Raw genomic sequence first — 20,000 nt, 5'->3', positions numbered from 1 at the left:
TTCCAGCACCCTAAACATAAATTTGTGTTCAACCCTGTCAAAAGCTTTATTGAAATCTAGAGATACGATAATACCTTTCTGTTTAGTTATTTTTAAATACTCCACTGTGTCCCTTATTGTGCTTATGATGTCAGATGCCTCTCTACCCGGTATACTATAAGCTTGCGTTGGTGCTATTATTGTGTGTATGACCTGTTTAAAGCGGTTTGCGAAAATTTTCATTAATATTTTATAATCTGTGTTCAAGAGTGTGATTGGTCTATAGTTAGCCAAATTACTTTTCTCCCCTTTCTTAAAAATCAAAGTTATAATGCCCAATGTCATTGATTTTGAAACCATCTTCTGACGAGCTATTTCTTTGTACACAGTTAACAGTATTGGCATTAACACTTTTGCAAAAACCTTATAAAAGTTTGCCGTTAGCCCATCACTGCCCGGACTTTTATTCGAGACCAAACTCTTTATTGCCAGTTCTACTTCTTTCTCTTCTATTTCCCGATCACAAAATGATTTATCACTATTAGACAGTTTGACCGTCATTTTTGTCAGAATTTCTCTCGTTGAGATGTCGTCTGAACCGTTTGATGTAAAAAGAGTCTGATAGAAGTTGTACACAGTTTCTATCATTTCTCCCAAACTTGACGTCATATTTCCTTGTCCATCTTCTAAACGATTGATATAGCACTTGTTGAAGTGGAGCCAAATAATATGGTCCTAAAGACCCTTGGTCCTCCAGCTTCGTGTTCGTTTTCTCTTGGTTGTGGACAATTTCTGAACAGAGTTAAATAAACAAAACACTCAGTGAAATGTCGAAGCTTCAAAGTTTATTTTTCAATTGCAAAGAGAATATTCTCGGCACTTTGTCTCATGGGAGATTACTTCCTGCAGAGTGCGAGGATGCACTTGCAGCACATGGATTTTATGCACATCAGAAGGCGGGGTTCACCTGGTATCACAACAGCTGCAAGATAGCAGGCAAGACAGTGGGCTACATTCAGGTGATGTCATGGTGCCCCAATTATCTGAGAAGAAAGAGGAAGACGGCCTTGCAGACGGCCTGGCAAGAGGTGATAAGCAGACAGGTCATGAAAACTATCGTAGCTATACGCCAATTATCTAAGAAGATATACGCCAGTTATCAGAGAAGAAAGCGGAAGACGGCCTTGCAAGAGTTTCTGCTCGACTAGCTGTGCAATTATCTAAGAAGATATACGCCAATTATCAGAGAAGAAAGCGGAAGACGGCCTTGCAAGAGTTTCTGCTCGACTAGCTGTGCAAGCAATTTAGCATAAGTCAGCAGTTCTAACTGTCACGTGATGTGACCTAAGATGAACTTTAAGCTCAGCAACTTTCCACATAAAAAGATATAATTCCAACATAACATAAAAAGATATAATTATAAAAAGATATAATTCCAACAATCCCCCTTTTGGACTCGAAAGAGTCCAACACCTAAAATTAAATGTAGAAAATCTGTAGAGCAAAACCTGCTGCCGGGAGAGAACCTTCCGCAGGGTTCCATAACACTAGCATGACATTGAGATGTTGGGAAAAATAGGGGTTTAATGGACAGAGTTAAAGGATTACTTGTGGGGGAGTAATCCCTTTGCAGAGAAAAGAAGGAGCCCAATCCAGAAGTGGGGGGCTGGAACCCATGTTCTGTGGAATACCAAACAGAGGACCAAGAAGCACACCACGGGTCATTAAGGGAGTTGTCACTGTGACCGCAGATGTAAACATCATAGTGTCGCCATGGTGCGCCAGGACCCCTGCAGTTAATTACTTTGCAGAGATCAAAGGTATAAGAAGCTGTAGCCCCCTCAGTGTAGCTAAGCGTTAACCCACCATACTGTTGTAAACATTTGTCAGGAGAGGATGCAGCAGTGACAGCCAAAAGACTAAAAACAAGGAAATACAGCATGTTTTTTTTTTTTTTTTTTTTTTTCTTTTTTTTTTTTTAGACTGAAGATAACGGTTGTTGCTTGTAGAGAGGGAGGTCTTGCACCTTTTCCTCTGGGTTGACCCCTCTGGATACTGGCTCGTCCGGACGCTGGTTGAGAGCGATGCTCGGGAACGCTGCACCGTGACCGCTGGGGTCTCTTCAAAAGCTTAGGTCAGTTACTGAACGTAATTGCCTGCTCTCGGGTTGCTTTGTGACTTTACGCCACGTTGAACAACCACTCACTCGATGTCCTCAGTTGGAGCCGTTGCTCGATGTCCTCAGTTGGGGCGGATGCCCTAGTGGTCGTCACCACTATTAGCAGCTTTTGGAGAGGGGAGAGCGACTCCCGTTGGGGTCTTTGCAGGCCTGGTGGACGTCAGATGAAACCACGTGTCCCCTCTTCCTAGAAGCCGAACTGCGGTTCCGGTTCTCTCAATGACTTGATGGGGACCTGTCCACCTAGGTTCAGACCATTTTCGTTTGATTACTCTCAGCCACACCCATTCACACACATTCACACTTTTTGGTGGTTTCTCCTGTGGTTCTGTGAGATGGGAAAAATTGACTGTTAGTTCGCGGAGGCCTTTTGGGCCTTGGAATCCGGGAACTGGTTCCAATGGAGCTGTGGGAGCTGGAAAAGGTCTGTTAGTGTGTGCCTCAAATGGGGTCCAACCTGTGGATGAATTCAATGACATTCTGACATTCAACAGAGCCACAGGGAGGGCCTGTAGCCAATTCATCTTTGACGAGGCCATGGATTTTGACAATTTTTCTTTGATGTTGCGATTCATTCGTTCGACCTTTCCCTGTGACTGAGGGTGATACACAGCGCCAAAAGTGTGTCTCAATCCCAACATACTTTCCACCTGTTGTAGATGTTTGTTTTTGAAATGAGTTCCATTGTCTGACCTGATTTTTCTCGGAAAACCATGAGTTGGAATGTAATGGTTAACCAAATGTTTCACTACAGAAGCTGCTGTCTCTGCTCTGCATGGATAAGCCTCAGGCCATCCTGAAAAAGAGTCAACAATCACTAACAGGTATCGATACCCATTAACCGATTGGATCATGTCGGTAAAATCCATTGAAATTACCTGACCAGGTGCTGTCACTTCCTGGTCCTGCACCCCTGGAGGTGGTTTAGTTGTTGGCAGGCAATTATGCCTATTGCAAACACTGCAGTCCTGCAGTTCACTTTTCACAATTGTTCTCATGAACGGATGCCACCAGCCACAGAGACGTCTCAGTGTTTCGTCCGTGCCTACGTGGCATGGTCCATGGGCTTCTTGAATCAAAACTTTCAATTGTTTTTGAGGCGGCACAGGTTTACCTTCTTTGTTCCAGATTCCTTCATCATTCTTTTCACCCCCTTTTGCCTTCCACAAACTCCTTTCTTCTGGGCTAGCTTTCACCTGCCACTCTCGGATCACATCATTCGTTATTTTGCAATCAATTTCTTTGTCACTCACCGAGAGTTGGAGTGCTGGCTGATAACCTGCCACCTTTTTAGCAGCTGCATCTGCTGCGGCGTTTCCATTTGCAATCAGGTCATTTTTTCTGGAATGACCTGGACACTTGATAACAGCAACAGCTTTTGGCAACATCAGCATTTCCTGGAGATGCATTACCTCTTTCAGGTGTTTAATTGGACTTCCTGTTGCTGTCTGATAATTGTTCCGTTGCCATTCACTTAATGCAGTATGTACAACCAAATGAGCATAAGCAGAATCAGTGTAGATATTTACAGTTTGGTCTTTTGCGAGTCCTAGAGCTTCTGCGACTGCTAGGATTTCAGCTCTCTGTGCTGACTGTGGTCCGTCCAGTCTGACTTCCTTAACTGTCTCAAAATCGTCGTTTTGATGTTGAACTATGGCAAAACCTGATTGCAGGCCATCCATGCCTTTAAAACAACATCCGTCGGTGAACAACGTCATGTCGGGGTTAGTCAATGGCTGTTCGTACAAGTCATCTCTGAGTTTTGTGTCGTCTTGGACTTTTTCTGTACAAAAGTGTGGGGTACCTTCAATCAGACCATCAGCCATATTGATCCCTTCATGGATGAAGATGATGTGTGGTTGAGTGATGACCGATTCAATCTTGCGTTGGCGTCCTCCAGTCATGGTGAAGAATTGGCTTGTGATGTATTGGACAGTGCTGTGTCCAGTTCTGATGGTCAGTGGATGATGAAGTACCACGTGGGCAGTTTTCTGGACCAACCTAGCTAGTGCTGAGGCAAAAGATGAACAGGGCGTTTGGCGTTTTTCATAATTGTCCAATGGTGTTGAGACATACATACAGACGTTTCGTTCTCCTCTATCCCCCTTTTGAAAAAGCACAGCAGAAACACTGCTTGCTTTTTCAGCCACATCGAGGAAAAACATCTTATTGTAGTCAGGAATGGAAAGAGATGTAGCAGAGGCCAAACATGCCTTAAGGTGAGAAAAGGCAGCATCAGCGTCCGGAGTCCAGGCCAAAGCGGCTGAAAGGTTCCGCATGCCGACTTCCTTGACCATAGCACGGAGAGGATGCGTGCACTCTGAGAAGTCAACAACATGATGGCGAGAGTAGTTACACAACCCCAGAAAAGCTAGCATTTGCTTCACGGTAGATGGACGAGCAGAGTGTAAAATGTCTTCTCTGTGCGAGGAGGAGAGGCCTGTGCCCATCCGGGATACACAGCGACCAAGGAAAGAGACTTGAGTTCTGGCAACTTGAATTTTGGATTTAGAAACTTTAAGGCCTACTTCATGGAGACGAAGGAGCAGAGAGTGAGTCGTGTCCAGACAGGATTGCTCTGATGGAGCCGCAACCAGGAGGTCATCGACGTACTGGACGAGGAGCACACCGGGCGGAAGAGACAAAGGTTTCAGAAGCTCACGAAGATGGACGTTGAAGAGACCAGGAGAAAGGAGGAACCCCATGGGCAGACAGTTGTAGGAGTATCTCCTTCCATCCCAGGTGAAGGCCAGATAAGGTTTCATGGATGGATGAAGAGGAATACTGAAAAAGGCATTAGCCAAGTCGATGACAGTGAAGTGAGTGTGAGAGGGCGACAACAGTGAGAGTGCAGCATGAGGGTTCGGGACCGGAAGGGTGGGAGTGGTGACTGCAGCATTTATAGCTCTCAAATCATGGACCATCCTCCATTTGCCTGTACCTTTCTTTTCTACAGGGAGAATGGGTGTATTAAAAGGAGAGCTTTCAATTAGAGCAAGCACACCAGCTTCAAGCAACCCGTTTATGGTCTCAGTTACACCGGCCTTACCCTTCGCAGGAACCGGATATTGAGGAACCCAAATGGGACCCGGTTTCATTTGAAACGTGACTGGCGTGACGTCACAACGACCGACATCCGTAGGACCCTGGGTCCAGAGGGAGTCGGGAAGAGAGTCAATCAGCGCAGGTGCCAAATCGCTGTCGGATGTTTCTCTGCCATGGTGCCTGTCCAGGACGCTGTGTTCTAGGACGGAAGGGATCACAAATTCTGGAGACAAAATGCGATATGAGTCAAGAGATGCAGAATAGTGCAAACCAGAGTAGAATGTCTGCTTCCAATCATCAGCATCGATGCAAGCTTTCACGAAGGGACCCAGATCTTTCTGTGTGTGTTTTGGGGAGACAGCCAAGGAGACATGAGGATAGCAAGGCGGCATCGAAGGATCTGGAGGATCATCCATACGATACCACTTCTGCTGTTCGGGCGTCAAGGATACGGCCCAAGCCACACCCTGAGGTCCTACGTAGAGATCTTGGAGAGAGAGATCCCACGGGAGTCCTTCCACCTCCTGGAAGGCTCCCAGGAAAATTGTGTCTTCCATCCTGTCATAACACAGAGTACAATGCAAAGCGTCAGAGACCAGATCATAGGGGCGTAGGTGACGGACCCAGGGCGACCACTTTGTCCAGAAAGTCTCAACAGGAGTCCACTGTCCAGCATCAGTGTCCATCACAACCCAAAAGATGTCAGCATACATGCACACCACAGCAACTTTGGCATGTACCGGAAACATGGTGTTGACGGGGTTGGTGGCAGACAGGCACAGTCGGGATGATCCATCCGGAAACATCAGTTGCAGGCCGTCGGCAGAACACTTTATCAAAGGACACAACTTGCACATTAAATCACGCCCTAAAAGATTGGCAGGGCTGGAGGGAGCCAGGATAAAGGAGTGAGTTAATAACTGGTTGTGTGCAGAAACCAAAATGGAGGAAGTCTTTGGCAGGGCAATTTCTTCACCCTTGAACCCAACTAAAGGAATTACGTCATTGGTGACATAGGCGCCAGGAGGAAGCCGTTGGATGGTGGAATAACGGGCACCAGTATCAACCATAAAAGGAGTTGACACTCCTCCTACCGTAATGGTGATCATAGGCTCCTGCATGCCTATGTCCGTGGGTTCAGGGCATCTTCATTGTGAGAACTGTTCACCAGGGGGCAGACGCTGGCGATTCGGGACGGGCGAACCTTGGTTGGAGTCCACTGGGCGGCGCTGTTGGTACTGCTGCCGATCTAGAGACTGCCACCGTCCCATGTCTCTGCCACGTCCACGAGGGCGTTGGAATCCACGACCACGCCCCCTAGGTGGGGGCCTCTCGGGGCAATCTTTGACCCAATGACCTTCTCTGCCACAGCGGAAACATACGTAACGTTGAGTGTCAGCCCCACCCCAAGATCGTGGCCCCGACTGATACATCATTCTATCTGCATCATCAGGTGGAAGAGCAGAGGCAGGAGAGGAAACAGAGTCCTCTTTCTTCTTGATGTCCTGGATCTGCATGACGGTCAATTGAGAAACAGCAGTTTGATGTTTTTCTACCTTAGTATCTTTTTCTTTGGCATGTCTCCTCAGAAAGTGTCTCAGGCAGGAACACCACCGGTCATCCGTCATTTCAGCCAGATCTGGTATGTTTTCCATGGCGGTAACCACTGTTTTGGGAATCCCCTTCAAAATGGAAGCTCGAAAGACTGAGTCATGGAAAGGCGAGGTATTATGTAGAAAACCTGTTTTAATGTGATATTCAGTTTTGGCCCGATCAACGTAAGTAGTCGCGTCCTCTCCAACTTTTGGAGTGAACACCATGTCATGGACAGCACACAGAGGCAAAGGGAAATGTGCGTTAAGACCTACGTCAATGCGGTCCAAATTTTCGTGGTCTAGAGGTTCATCTTTAGCCATACGACCCACCCCTGTTTCCTCTAGAACCTGTGGTAAGATAGACAAAGGACATACTTTAGTTAAAATCATTTGCATGTCACCACCACACAAGTCGTGGCCCATAGCCTGACGCTGCACGGATGCAAACCAATTGCGTCCCCCCGATGAAATAGGTGGCAATGTCTGAAGCATGGCATTGAGATCTGCTGCAGGGAAAGGGCGGTAGACGGCAACACGCCGTCCGGAGTTGGGGTCCACTGTATCCATCAATGGAGCTTGTACAGCGGCTCTGGATCGAGTCACAGGTCCCTCTGAGGTGGGCTGACAGGGAGGCGGGGTTGGAGGCCGGGGAGGGAGAGAAGGGAGGGGAAGAGCGGAGACGGGAGGTTCCGCTGCTGGAGGCCGGGGAGGGAGAGAAGGGAGGGGAAGAGCGGAGACGGGAGGTTCCACTCGGGAAGAGAGGCGACAGAGCTGTTCCTGAAGTGCAGCCACCTGTTTCTGTAAAGTGGAATGTTGTTCGTTGTCAAATGATACCTCATGATGTTTGAGTGACGTCTTGAAGTGTTCCTCCGCTTCTTGTTCTGCTTGTAGGACCCTCTGACGGAGTTCGTCTCTGACGCTGCGGGAGGCATTCCCTCTGCGCAGCAGCTCCGTCTTGAACTCACTCAGGGCAAGCCTCAGGTCCGGATAAGTTTTACTGGTCCTGAGGATTTCTTCAAACTCATCTTTAAGCTGTTTGTTAGCTCGTTCACAGGGCGCGGCCATGATTCTGACATGTTCCGGTACCACTTTACCTTCAGTCGCGGGTGTGGGCGCGGATGGGGCGGTCTGATCCATGTGCAGTTTCCCGCTGGTGATGTTCCAGACTGGTGCCTGGACGTATAGTGACGGCGGGTCTGGTCTGGTCTGAGTCAGAGTCAGAGTCTGTTGTAATTCTGCATAAGGATTACTGGCAAACGGGTTAGTTTTGGAAAAAACAGATGCAAAATTCTCCCCCAGATAAGGAGGCGGGTCAGGATTATTCCAACCACACTTTTCTTTGACCTCTTGTCTACTTACTCTGACTGATCCTCCCATTGACAGCAATCGTACATGTGACTTAACTTTTTCCACCTTTACATATGACTCTCGTGCCCGCCTTCCTGGAATACTGATTCTATTTGTTGCAGAGACAGTTGTGGCCAGTACATTTAACTTTTTAATGCATGCTTTTTCAACCTCTTTCATCAGTAAGACGAATGATTTTTGGATGTTAGCGGTGGTAACCATCCTTTTTTACAGCAATCTTCAAACCAATCTTTCATTTCAGACTCCGTCTTACTGCGGATCTTTGTGGGCAGTCCCTCGGATGCCACTAAAATAGCAATTTTTGCTTGATTTTCTAATGGTGCACCATCTGGGTCGTCTGGAATTAAGTTCCAGTTGAACCAGTCTGTTTCCCGATCGAATTCACCTTCCATTGTAAATTCTATTAGGCCTTTTCCCAATTTAGTTAAGAAAATTCGGCGTCGTTTCCTCCGAGAACCTCAACACGGAACTCAGTATCACTCGACCCACGATCCCGGATCGTTTCACTAATATTCCCAGACGGGCGTCCCAGACGCAAAATCTCTAGCGCGCAGGATGTCCCAGACAATCCTCTCAGTCTACTCAGTTATGGAAGAATTTACCAGACGTTTTTAGCCAATAGTTTGCTTTAACCTCTACAGCCTAATGTCATCAGCTGGGGCAACCCCACAAACTCTTTGAGCAACCGCAGCATTAAAACAACTAGGTTTGAACGTCTGTAAACCTAGTTGAGTGTTCTTACTGTAAGAATAATTTAGGTGTAAGAACCACCAGACGCTGACACAAAGTATAATTAAAAGACCGATCAATCCAAACAGCGTCCGGTTCGACATTCACAAAAAGACGTCTATTAAATCAAATCACTGGTGTTCGAGTCAATGATTCTAGAACGTTTTCCAAATAGGGAAAGACAGATTTTAACCTTATACTGACAGGCAGAGACAAGGCCCTAAGAGGCAAAGTTCCTCTTACCTTACAAGTCGGGGTACCCTTTGGAGTTGTCTCTGTCCGGCAGGAGTCCAGCCAAGATCACGTCGGGGTCACCAAATGTTGAAGTGGAGCCAAATAATATGGTCCTAAAGACCCTTGGTCCTCCAGCTTCGTGTTCGTTTTCTCTTGGTTGTGGACAATTTCTGAACAGAGTTAAATAAACAAAACACTCAGTGAAATGTCGAAGCTTCAAAGTTTATTTTTCAATTGCAAAGAGAATATTCTCGGCACTTTGTCTCATGGGAGATTACTTCCTGCAGAGTGCGAGGATGCACTTGCAGCACATGGATTTTATGCACATCAGAAGGCGGGGTTCACCTGGTATCACAACAGCTGCAAGATAGCAGGCAAGACAGTGGGCTACATTCAGGTGATGTCATGGTGCCCCAATTATCTGAGAAGAAAGAGGAAGACGGCCTTGCAGACGGCCTGGCAAGAGGTGATAAGCAGACAGGTCATGAAAACTATCGTAGCTATACGCCAATTATCTAAGAAGATATACGCCAGTTATCAGAGAAGAAAGCGGAAGACGGCCTTGCAAGAGTTTCTGCTCGACTAGCTGTGCAATTATCTAAGAAGATATACGCCAATTATCAGAGAAGAAAGCGGAAGACGGCCTTGCAAGAGTTTCTGCTCGACTAGCTGTGCAAGCAATTTAGCATAAGTCAGCAGTTCTAACTGTCACGTGATGTGACCTAAGATGAACTTTAAGCTCAGCAACTTTCCACATAAAAAGATATAATTCCAACATAACATAAAAAGATATAATTATAAAAAGATATAATTCCAACACACTGTTCTTGCTTGCTTCGTTCCAGGTTTAAAAAAAATCCCGTGCTCTTTTCTCCCTCCACCGCATATTGCGCCCTACTCCGCACAATTGCCCCTTCACATTTTCTTTTTTCAATAGTTTTTAATTCTTCATATAGAGCCCCCAACCGTTCTTCATCAACATTATCCTGTCTGTTCAACATTTCAATTTCAGATTTTATTCGGTTTTCTTTTTGATGTTCTTTGAAGCTCATCCTCTTGGCAAAGTGAATGCTCTTCTTCTTAATTCTCACTTTCAAATCCTCCCATCCCTCCACCACAGCCGTCTTAAAAAAAGGTTGTGAGACGGTAGTCTTAATAAGTGTCTCTATACAGTTTATGAAGTTCTCATTTTTCAACAGTGTAGCATTTAGATGCCACAAACCCCCTCCCGTCCCTCTTTTCAGTTTCCCCAGTTTCACCAACAAAAAAGCATGATCACTCAGGAAAGTGAAGTCATAATGCGCCGTATGAAAATAATGTAAATGTCTCTGTTTAATCAAACATAAATCAATCCTGCTTCTGCGCAGAGAACCTTGCACAGTCTGAAGTCTGGAGTAGGTTCTCGCTAGTGGATTCTCATTTCTCCATAAATCCAACCATTCCTGCTGTAACATAAAATTCCTGAGAATTGTTCTTGAGGCATCGTTTTTAAATTGTCCAGTTTCATGTCTGTCCAGCATGCATAACTTGACATTGAAGTCCCCCATGATAATGTCACTGTTACTTGCACTCCGATATAAGTCTTTGAAAAAAACAGAACGTTCGCTCTCAACATTAGGAGCATAGATGTTCATTAGTTCAAAAGTTTGTTCTTCTACAGTGAATTTAATTTTTACCCACCTCCCTTCATCGTCACCCTTTACGAAAGTGGCGTTTATGTCTCTGTTATTTACATTTACCAAAATACTCACCCCCCTCGCTCTACTTGTGCCGTAGCTCGAAAAAATTTGTCCGCGCCAGAGAGACTGCACTTGTGCTTCGACAACCGCGTCCCAGTGCGTCTCTTGTAAACATATAATGTTTGCCTTGCACAAAGTGATCAGTTTCTCAAATTTCTCAATATTCCTCAGTCCATTTATATTTATGGACGCTAGTTTCATAGTCACCTATGCACTAACTCCAAAGAATATGTATATATATATATATATATGTACCTCATCAGTAGAACCAATTTCATGTCTTCTTGTCTTTTGTGTTTCTCCTTCCTCTATTCCTTTTTTGACTCAAACCCTCCCCATCCTTTTCCGTCATATGTTCCCCTACCCCGTGTGCAGTATCACCTGCTATTACCCCCTGTTCCATGTCTCCACAGCCACCGGTGTTCCGGAGGACACTACGACTGCGTCCCCTCCGATGTCCGCTATCCTCCGGTTCTGCGTCCCCTCTCCGCTCCACCATCTCTCTCCCGTCTTTCCGTGTTGGTCGTTCCACGACCGCGGTTGCCTCTGCTACTCCATCACCGTCATTCTTCTCCCGGTCACCGGCATTCGTCCCCTCCTCCGACTCTCTTCCCTCGTCGTCCGTCTCCATCACACTGGAGGAACCCTCGTCCTCCTCCACGGTGTCCTCCTTCTCCTCCTTCTCCTCCGCCCTCACTCGCTCCTCTGTGTCCTTCTCCGTCGTTTCTCCACACTCCCGGGCATAGTGTCCCTGCTTCTTGCAGCGGAAGCAGAAGAACTCCGGACATTCACGCAAGATGTGTCCCGGTTGCAAACACAACCGACACACCTTTAATTGTTTATCATGTAGTACTCGAAAATACTCGGAACCCTCCAGTGTGTCAAATTTAGTGCTATAAGGCAGGGACGAGATAGCGTCAGGAAATTTCACTTTGAGAAAACGAGTACCATCCAAAATTTCCGTGCCAGTCCATTTCCTTCGTCTGATGTCCGACGCAGGTTCCACTCCCCATTGAAACAGCTTGTCCCGAATTTGTCCATCAGTTATATAGAGTGGCAAGTTTAGAAAGGACACCACTCTTGTGTCCTTAATCAGTTCCGTTGCCACCACCCTCGAGTTTCCTATCTTGAAACCATCTAATAGTCTTTCTTTGCCTTTGGCATTTCCCATGGTGAGTTCCCACCTCCCTTCTGCCTTTGCCCGGCAGCCCAACACTCTGCCACAGGTGAGCTCCACCGCCTTTAGTAAGGCCATCATCGCTATTTTCACCCCACCTTCAACTTCCACGTTCACCACCAAGTCTTTTGTGGCAAAATTCCGGTCCTTAACTGAATCACTGGCATCATCGTCTCCCACCGTCTTCCTCGCCATCTCTCCCCGGCGTCGACCCTGCCTGAGGGTCTCCATCGCTCCCGCTTCTCCATCCTTTGCCATCACCCGTCGTCTGTCGCCTGCCCCACCTTCTCCGACTGTCGTCCCATCTTTTCTCCCCTCTCCGCACACCTCAGATGGACAAGAGTCTCTCCACACTCTCAGCCCGTTTATTTCCATGGTCCCACTCGTCGGCTCTTCCGTCACCCGATCCATGTCTACAGCATCCGTTCGACTTAACTTTGCCGACACAAAGCAAACCCCCTGGCAGCCTTCGCTGCTGGGGGAGACAGCGAATTCTTTAGTATCAATCAGTCGTCGTTTTCTACTACATACAACAATATTCAAACTTCCTCCTTCTTCCTCAAACATAGGCGTTGGCGTGCACCGAATCCGTATACACCCTAGGTGGGCGTGTTCAGAGTGGTATGGCCGTAAGCAACTATGCTGGTCAAAAAAACCCTATATAAAGGTGGCATGGCACACACATAGCTTGCTTCAGTACATACATACATGCATAGATGTATAGATGCATAGATAGATAGATAGATAGATAGATAGATAGATAGATAGATACATAGATAGATACATACATAGATAGATACATAGATAGTATTCATACAAAAGTCATTGCTAGTCAGCCCTAACTTATACAACAACAATTATTACTTTTCTCTGGGATCAATTTCATTTCATCATTCAATCAATTCATTCATCAAACTTTTATTACATACAACTTTAGCTCATAAAACAACTTGACTCGTCTGTCTTTCCTTCCAAACGCCCTCTGCTGGCGGGGGGACAGAAAAAGAAAAAGCTTACGGCACCTGGTATTCCCAGGCGGTCTCCCATCCAAGTACTAACCAGGCCCGACTCTGCTTAGCTTCCGAGATCGGACGAGATCGGGCGTGTTCAGAGTGGTATGGCCGTAAGCAACTATGCTGGTCAAAAAAACCCTATATAAAGGTGGCATGGCACACACATAGCTTGCTTCAATACATACATACATGCATAGATGTATAGATGCATAGATAGATAGATAGATAGATACATACATAGATAGATAGATAGATAGATACATAGATAGATAGATACATAGATAGTATTCATACAAAAGTCATTGCTAGTCAGCCCTAACTTATACAACAACATTTTTACTTTTCTCTGGGATCAATTTCATTTCATCATTCAATCAATTCATTCATCAAACTTTTATTAAATACAACTTTAGCTCATGAAACAACTTGACTCGTCTGTCTTTCCTTCCAAACGCCCTCTGCTGGCGGGGGGACAGAAAAAGCTTACGGCACCTGGTATTCCCAGGCGGTCTCCCATCCAAGTACTAACCAGGCCCGACTCTGCTTAGCTTCCGAGATCGGACGAGATCGGGCGTGTTTTTTTTTTTTTTGTCTTTTATTATGAAAATATATTTGTATAAAAACAATATATATTTTTGATTTACAGAATACTTGACAAACAGAAAAAATAACAAGAAGTTCTTAACTTACCAAAACATATTACATTTGTTCTCATACACAAATCAAAAAAACCAGAGTATTTCAATACATCATCATAACAACATAAATTTCCAGTGATATTAATTTGAAAGAGCTCCCTTTCTGAAGGAAAAGATCAACACTCCCAAATAGGCCTACTACATTTGAAATAATGTAGGTACTTACCATTAAACGAGAACAAACCTCCAAAAGACAAAATAATTCTATACCCAAAGAGAATTTCAAAACTACATTATGCTAGCAAAAAAAAATACATTCCTAAAAAAAAACTTTTCGACATTTAGTCAAGGCTTCCCCACTATGTTACAAAAATACTATTATCCCTACCAATTCCACACAATCTCTCCCCCCTTTTTACAAACCAAAAGAGAGTTACCTTTGGTAAAGAGTGGAGCCAAACTTGCAGAGCCTTGCATCATCCTATATTTTACCTGGGTTTGTATTATTCTTTTGAAAATTGTCCAAACAGAAATCAGTTTATTGTCATAATGTGCTAGATTTCGCCTTGATTTAATCGCCCATCTGGCATGGCTTAAAAGAAATCTGCAAAACTCTGCATTTTTGACTTTACTCTCTGTCCAGACACCAAAAAGAAAAAAGATTTCCCAAGAATCTCTGTCATTCCATACCAACCCCAACTTCTCAATCAAGCAGCGTTTCAACAAACCAAAAAATTCACACAATTCAGTACATTTCACATACATATGCATAAGGTCTTCATCTTCCACACCACACACATCACACTCTCTGCCAACCTCCCTGTCCAGTTGATGCAGGATCACATTAGTAAAAATCTTGTTGTGTCGAAGTTTGAAATCATGATCCTCTGCTTCAATGCTATTACTTTTTATTTTCCATTTCTCCCAGATTTTATTCTCATCCAGATTTGGAAAAACCCTGCTCCAGTAGGGCAAGGAGGCCGGCTTCTGCCATACTTTAATCAGAAAAAGGTCATACAAATGTTTGCACACTATCCCACAAAAGTATTTCAACTCTCCCCTGTGAACATATGTCAAAGTAGGAAAGTCACTTCTCCTGTCTAACACGGCAGCAGATATGATTAATGATTTCCACGTTTGTGGAATGCTTTGTAATATAGCTTGATAATAATTCGAAATTACTGTAAACCTTGCGTCATGATTAATTTCTTTTACACCATCATATATTACCTGGTTCGGCAGAAAACCTGGCATAACTTCATACATTACATCTTTTAATTGTACAAAATTTGCTTTCAACATATTCGCATTGTATAACATTTTCCCTTCCGTTCTGATATATTCAGAAAAATTGGTAGCTCTTTTACCGTGTTTAAAGAATGTACTGTGTACTGTAAATGTTCCATAAATTCTGCCTGAGCGCACAGGACTTCCTTGTAGAAAAGTGGGAGTTCTGCCATCATTGGTTTTTTCAATGTCATCAACAGCACATAATCACCAATTCTCATCACTCTATTCAGAAAATACCCCATTAGACACTTCCACCCATAATCTGTATCGTCATACAGATATTTTTTAATATATTTGATCCTAAACGCTTTCTTTTTACTGTCTATGTCCACCAATTTTAAACCCCCCTCCTCATATTTACCTATTAAAGTTTTCCTTGCTATTTTCCCCACTGTAGTCCCCCAGATGAATTTTGTCATCATTTCATGCATACGATTAACAACCCACAAGGGTAAATCAACTACTGCTAAGGCATAATTGAGTTTAGACAGTATTAAATGATTTAAAACCACTACCTTTCCGTTAATTTTAAGATCTCTCATCCTCCACCAATGTAGCACTGCCTCTATTTTTTTTAATATGCCTGTCCATGTTTCATCCCTTGCAGCTAAACTATCCACACCAATAAATGTACCCAAAATTTTTACATGTTTCGGCTGTACTTTCAATGATAGATCTGTTTGAGGCGGACTGTCCATATTAATGAATAGCATTTCCGATTTTTGCAAATTTATGCGAGAGCCTGATGCTTTACCATACATTGTAATTAAGTCAATTGCTCTATATACACTGTCTAAATCTCTGACTAGTAGCGTCGTGTCATCCGCAAATTGTTGGATCAAAACCTCCCCTCCCCCTGGTAACTCAATCCCTTTTACATGTGAATCCGTTTTTAATAACGCGCTCAAAGATTCCACCACAATAGAATATAGAATTGATGACATCGGACACCCCTGCCTGACGGATCTGTGCAGTTGAAACTCATCAGTAATCATCCCATTCACTTTAACTCTACCTGTTGCTGTGCTGTACAATAATTTCAACCATGCTATCATCCGATCTCCAAAACCTAACCTTTCCAGCACCCTAAACATGAATTTGTGTTCAACCCTGTCAAAAGCTTTATTGAAATCTAGAGATACGATAATACCTTTCTGTTTAGTTATTTTTAAATACTCCACTGTGTCCCTTATTGTGCTTATGATGTCAGATGCCTCTCTACCCGGTATACTATAAGCTTGCGTTGGTGCTATTATTGTGTGTATGACCTGTTTAAAGCGGTTTGCGAAAATTTTCATTAATATTTTATAATCTGTGTTCAAGAGTGTGATTGGTCTATAGTTAGCCAAATTACTTTTCTCCCCTTTCTTAAAAATCAAAGTTATAATGCCCAATGTCATTGATTTTGAAACCATCTTCTGACGAGCTATTTCTTTGTACACAGTTAACAGTATTGGCATTAACACTTTTGCAAAAACCTTATAAAAGTTTGCCGTTAGCCCATCACTGCCCGGACTTTTATTCGAGACCAAACTCTTTATTGCCATTTCTACTTCTTTCTCTTCTATTTCCCGATCACAAAATGATTTATCACTATTAGACAGTTTGACCGTCATTTTTGTCAGAATTTCTCTCGTTAAGATGTCGTCTGAACCGTTTGATGTAAAAAGAGTCTGATAGAAGTTGTACACAGTTTCTATCATTTCTCCCAAACTTGACGTCATATTTCCTTGTCCATCTTCTAAACGATTGATATAGCACTGTTCTTGCTTGCTTCGTTCCAGGTTTAAAAAAAATCCCGTGCTCTTTTCTCCCTCCACCGCATATTGCGCCCTACTCCGCACAATTGCCCCTTCACATTTTCTTTTTTCAATAGTTTTTAATTCTTCATATAGAGCCCCCAACCGTTCTTCATCAACATTATCCTGTCTGTTCAACATTTCAATCTCAGATTTTATTCGGTTTTCTTTTTGATGTTCTTTGAAGCTCATCCTCTTGGCAAAGTGAATGCTCTTCTTCTTAATTCTCACTTTCAAATCCTCCCATCCCTCCACCACAGCCGTCTTAAAAAAAGGTTGTGAGACGGTAGTCTTAATAAGTGTCTCTATACAGTTTATGAAGTTCTCATTTTTCAACAATGTAGCATTTAGATACCACAAACCCCCTCCCTTCACTCTTTTCAGTTTCCCCAGTTTCACCAACAAAAAAGCATGATCACTCAGGAAAGTGAAGTCATAATGCGCCGTATGAAAATAATGTAAATGTCTCTGTTTAATCAAACATAAATCAATCCTGCTTCTGCGCAGAGAACCTTGCACAGTCTGAAGTCTGGAGTAGGTTCTCGCTAGTGGATTCTCATTTCTCCATAAATCCAACCATTCCTGCTGTAACATAAAATTCCTGAGAATTGTTCTTGAGGTATCGTTTTTAAATTGTCCAGTTTCATGTCTGTCCAGCATGCATAACTTGACATTGAAGTCCCCCATGATAATGTCACTGTTACTTGCACTCCGATATAAGTCTTTGAAAAAAACAGAACGTTCGCTCTCAAGATTAGGAGCATAGATGTTCATTAGTTCAAAAGTTTGTTCTTCTACAGTGAATTTAATTTTTACCCACCTCCCTTCATCGTCACCCTTTACGAAAGTGGCGTTTATGTCTCTGTTATTTACATTAACCAAAATACTCACCCCCCTCGCTCTACTTGTGCCGTAGCTCGAAAAAATTTGTCCGCGCCAGAGAGACTGCACTTGTGCTTCGACAACCGCGTCCCAGTGCGTCTCTTGTAAACATATAATGTTTGCCTTGCACAAAGTGATCAGTTTCTCAAATTTCTCAATATTCCTCAGTCCATTTATATTTATGGACGCTAGTTTCATAGTCACCTATGCACTAACTCCAAAGAATATGTATATGTATATATATATGTACCTCATCAGTAGAACCAATTTCATGTCTTCTTGTCTTTTTTGTTTCTCCTTCCTCTATTCCTTTTTTGAGTCAAACCCTCCCCATCCTTTTCCGTCATATGTTCCCCTACCCCGTGTGCAGTATCACCTGCTATTACCCCCTGTTCCACGTCTCCACAGCCACCAGTGTTCCGGAGGACACTACGACTGCGTCCCCTCCGATGTCCGCTATCCTCCGGTTCTGCGTCCCCTCTCCGCTCCGCCATCTCACTCCCGTCTTTCCGTGTTGGTCGTTCCACGACCGCGGTTGCCTCTGCTACTCCATCACCGTCATTCTTCTCCCGGTCACCGGCATTCGTCCCCTCCTCCGACTCTCTTCCCTCGTCGTCCGTCTCCATCACACTGGAGGAACCCTCGTCCTCCTCCACGGTGTCCTCCTTCTCCTCCTTCTCCTCCGCCCTCACTCGCTCCTCTGTGTCCTTCTCCGTCGTTTCTCCACACTCCCGGGCATAGTGTCCCTGCTTCTTGCAGCGGAAGCAGAAGAACTCCGGACATTCACGCAAGATGTGTCCTGGTTGCAAACACAACCGACACACCTTTAATTGTTTATCATGTAGTACTCGAAAATACTCGGAACCCTCCAGTGTGTCAAATTTAGTACTATAAGGCAGGGACGAGATAGCGTCAGGAAATTTCACTTTGAGAAAACGAGTACCATCCAAAATTTCCGTGCCAGTCCATTTCCTTCGTCTGATGTCCGACGCAGGTTCCACTCCCCATTGAAACAGTTTGTCCCGAATTTGTCCATCAGTTATGTAGAGTGGCAAGTTTAGAAAAGACACCACTCTTGTGTCCTTAATCAGTTCCGTAGCCACCACCCTCGAGTTTCCTATCTTGAAACCATCTAATAGTCTTTCTTTGCCTTTGGCATTTCCCATGGTGAGTTCCCACCTCCCTTCTGCCTTTGCCCGGCAGCCCAACACTCTGCCACAGGTGAGCTCCACCGCCTTTAGTAAGGCCATCATCGCTATTTTCACCCCACCTTCAACTTCCACGTTCACCACCAAGTCTTTTGTGGCAAAATTCCGGTCCTTAACCGATTCACTGGCATCATCGTCTCCCACCGTCTTCCTCGCCATCTCTCCCCGGCGTCGACCCTGCCTGAGGGTCTCCATCGCTCCCGCTTCTCCATCCTTTGCCATCACCCGTCGTCTGTCGCCTGCCCCACCTTCTCCGACTGTCGTCCCATCTTTTCTCCCCTCTCCGCACACCTCAGATGGACAAGAGTCTCTCCACACTCTCAGCCCGTTTATTTCCATGGTCCCACTCGTCGGCTCTTCCGTCACCCGATCCATGTCTACAGCATCCGTTCGACTTAACTTTGCCGACACAAAGCAAACCCCCTGGCAGCCTTCGCTGCTGGGGGAGACAGCGAATTCTTTAGTATCAATCAGTCGTCGTTTTCTACTACATACAACAATATTCAAACTTCCTCCTTCTTCCTCAAACATAGGCGTTGGCGTGCACCGAATCCGTATACACCCTAGGTGGGCGTGTTCAGAGTGGTATGGCCGTAAGCAACTATGCTGGTCAAAAAAACCCTATATAAAGGTGGCATGGCACACACATAGCTTGCTTCAGTACATACATACATGCATAGATGTATAGATGCATAGATAGATAGATAGATAGATAGATAGATAGATAGATAGATAGATAGATAGATAGATAGATACATAGATAGATACATACATAGATAGATACATAGATAGTATTCATACAAAAGTCATTGCTAGTCAGCCCTAACTTATACAACAACAATTATTACTTTTCTCTGGGATCAATTTCATTTCATCATTCAATCAATTCATTCATCAAACTTTTATTACATACAACTTTAGCTCATAAAACAACTTGACTCGTCTGTCTTTCCTTCCAAACGCCCTCTGCTGGCGGGGGGACACAAAAAGAAAAAGCTTACGGCACCTGGTATTCCCAGGCGGTCTCCCATCCAAGTACTAACCAGGCCCGACTCTGCTTAGCTTCCGAGATCGGACGAGATCGGGCGTGTTCAGAGTGCTATGGCCGTAAGCAACTATGCTGGT

General features: G+C 44.4%; 1 protein-coding gene and 2 non-coding genes across 8 annotated transcripts; all 3 read right to left on the bottom strand.

Moving 5' to 3' along the window:
* Positions 1 to 2,260: 2,260 nt before the first annotated feature.
* Positions 2,261 to 7,886, bottom strand: LOC137596992 (max-binding protein MNT-like). 6 transcript variants are annotated; one of them, XM_068317855.1, is made up of 4 exons: positions 7,247 to 7,886; positions 7,072 to 7,146; positions 6,760 to 6,944; positions 2,267 to 2,401 (listed from the first exon to the last, which is right to left on the bottom strand). In XM_068317855.1, exons 1-2 carry the CDS (start codon positions 7,861 to 7,863, stop codon positions 7,140 to 7,142), a joined length of 624 nt encoding a protein of 207 aa, XP_068173956.1. In that variant the 5' UTR covers positions 7,864 to 7,886; the 3' UTR covers positions 2,267 to 2,401; positions 6,760 to 6,944; positions 7,072 to 7,139. The 6 variants fall into 6 exon arrangements, with proteins under 6 accessions (XP_068173955.1, XP_068173956.1, XP_068173957.1 ...); XM_068317856.1 differs by having other exon boundaries at positions 6,760 to 6,885; XM_068317858.1 differs by having other exon boundaries at positions 7,633 to 7,886.
* Positions 7,887 to 13,055: 5,169 nt separating this feature from the next.
* LOC137597331 (5S ribosomal RNA) lies at positions 13,056 to 13,174 on the bottom strand. Its single transcript, XR_011035710.1, has one exon. It is a non-coding gene; the product is annotated as a 5S ribosomal RNA (ribosomal RNA).
* Positions 13,175 to 19,869: 6,695 nt separating this feature from the next.
* On the bottom strand, positions 19,870 to 19,988 carry LOC137597810 (5S ribosomal RNA). The gene has a single exon (XR_011036166.1). It is a non-coding gene; the product is annotated as a 5S ribosomal RNA (ribosomal RNA).
* Positions 19,989 to 20,000: the final 12 nt, after the last annotated feature.

Source organism: Antennarius striatus, chromosome 6, assembly GCF_040054535.1.
Source record: "Antennarius striatus isolate MH-2024 chromosome 6, ASM4005453v1, whole genome shotgun sequence".
NCBI lineage: Eukaryota > Metazoa > Chordata > Actinopteri > Lophiiformes > Antennariidae > Antennarius > Antennarius striatus.
Note: the sequence above shows the minus strand (reverse complement) of the source record. Positions and strands in the feature narration are given on the sequence as shown.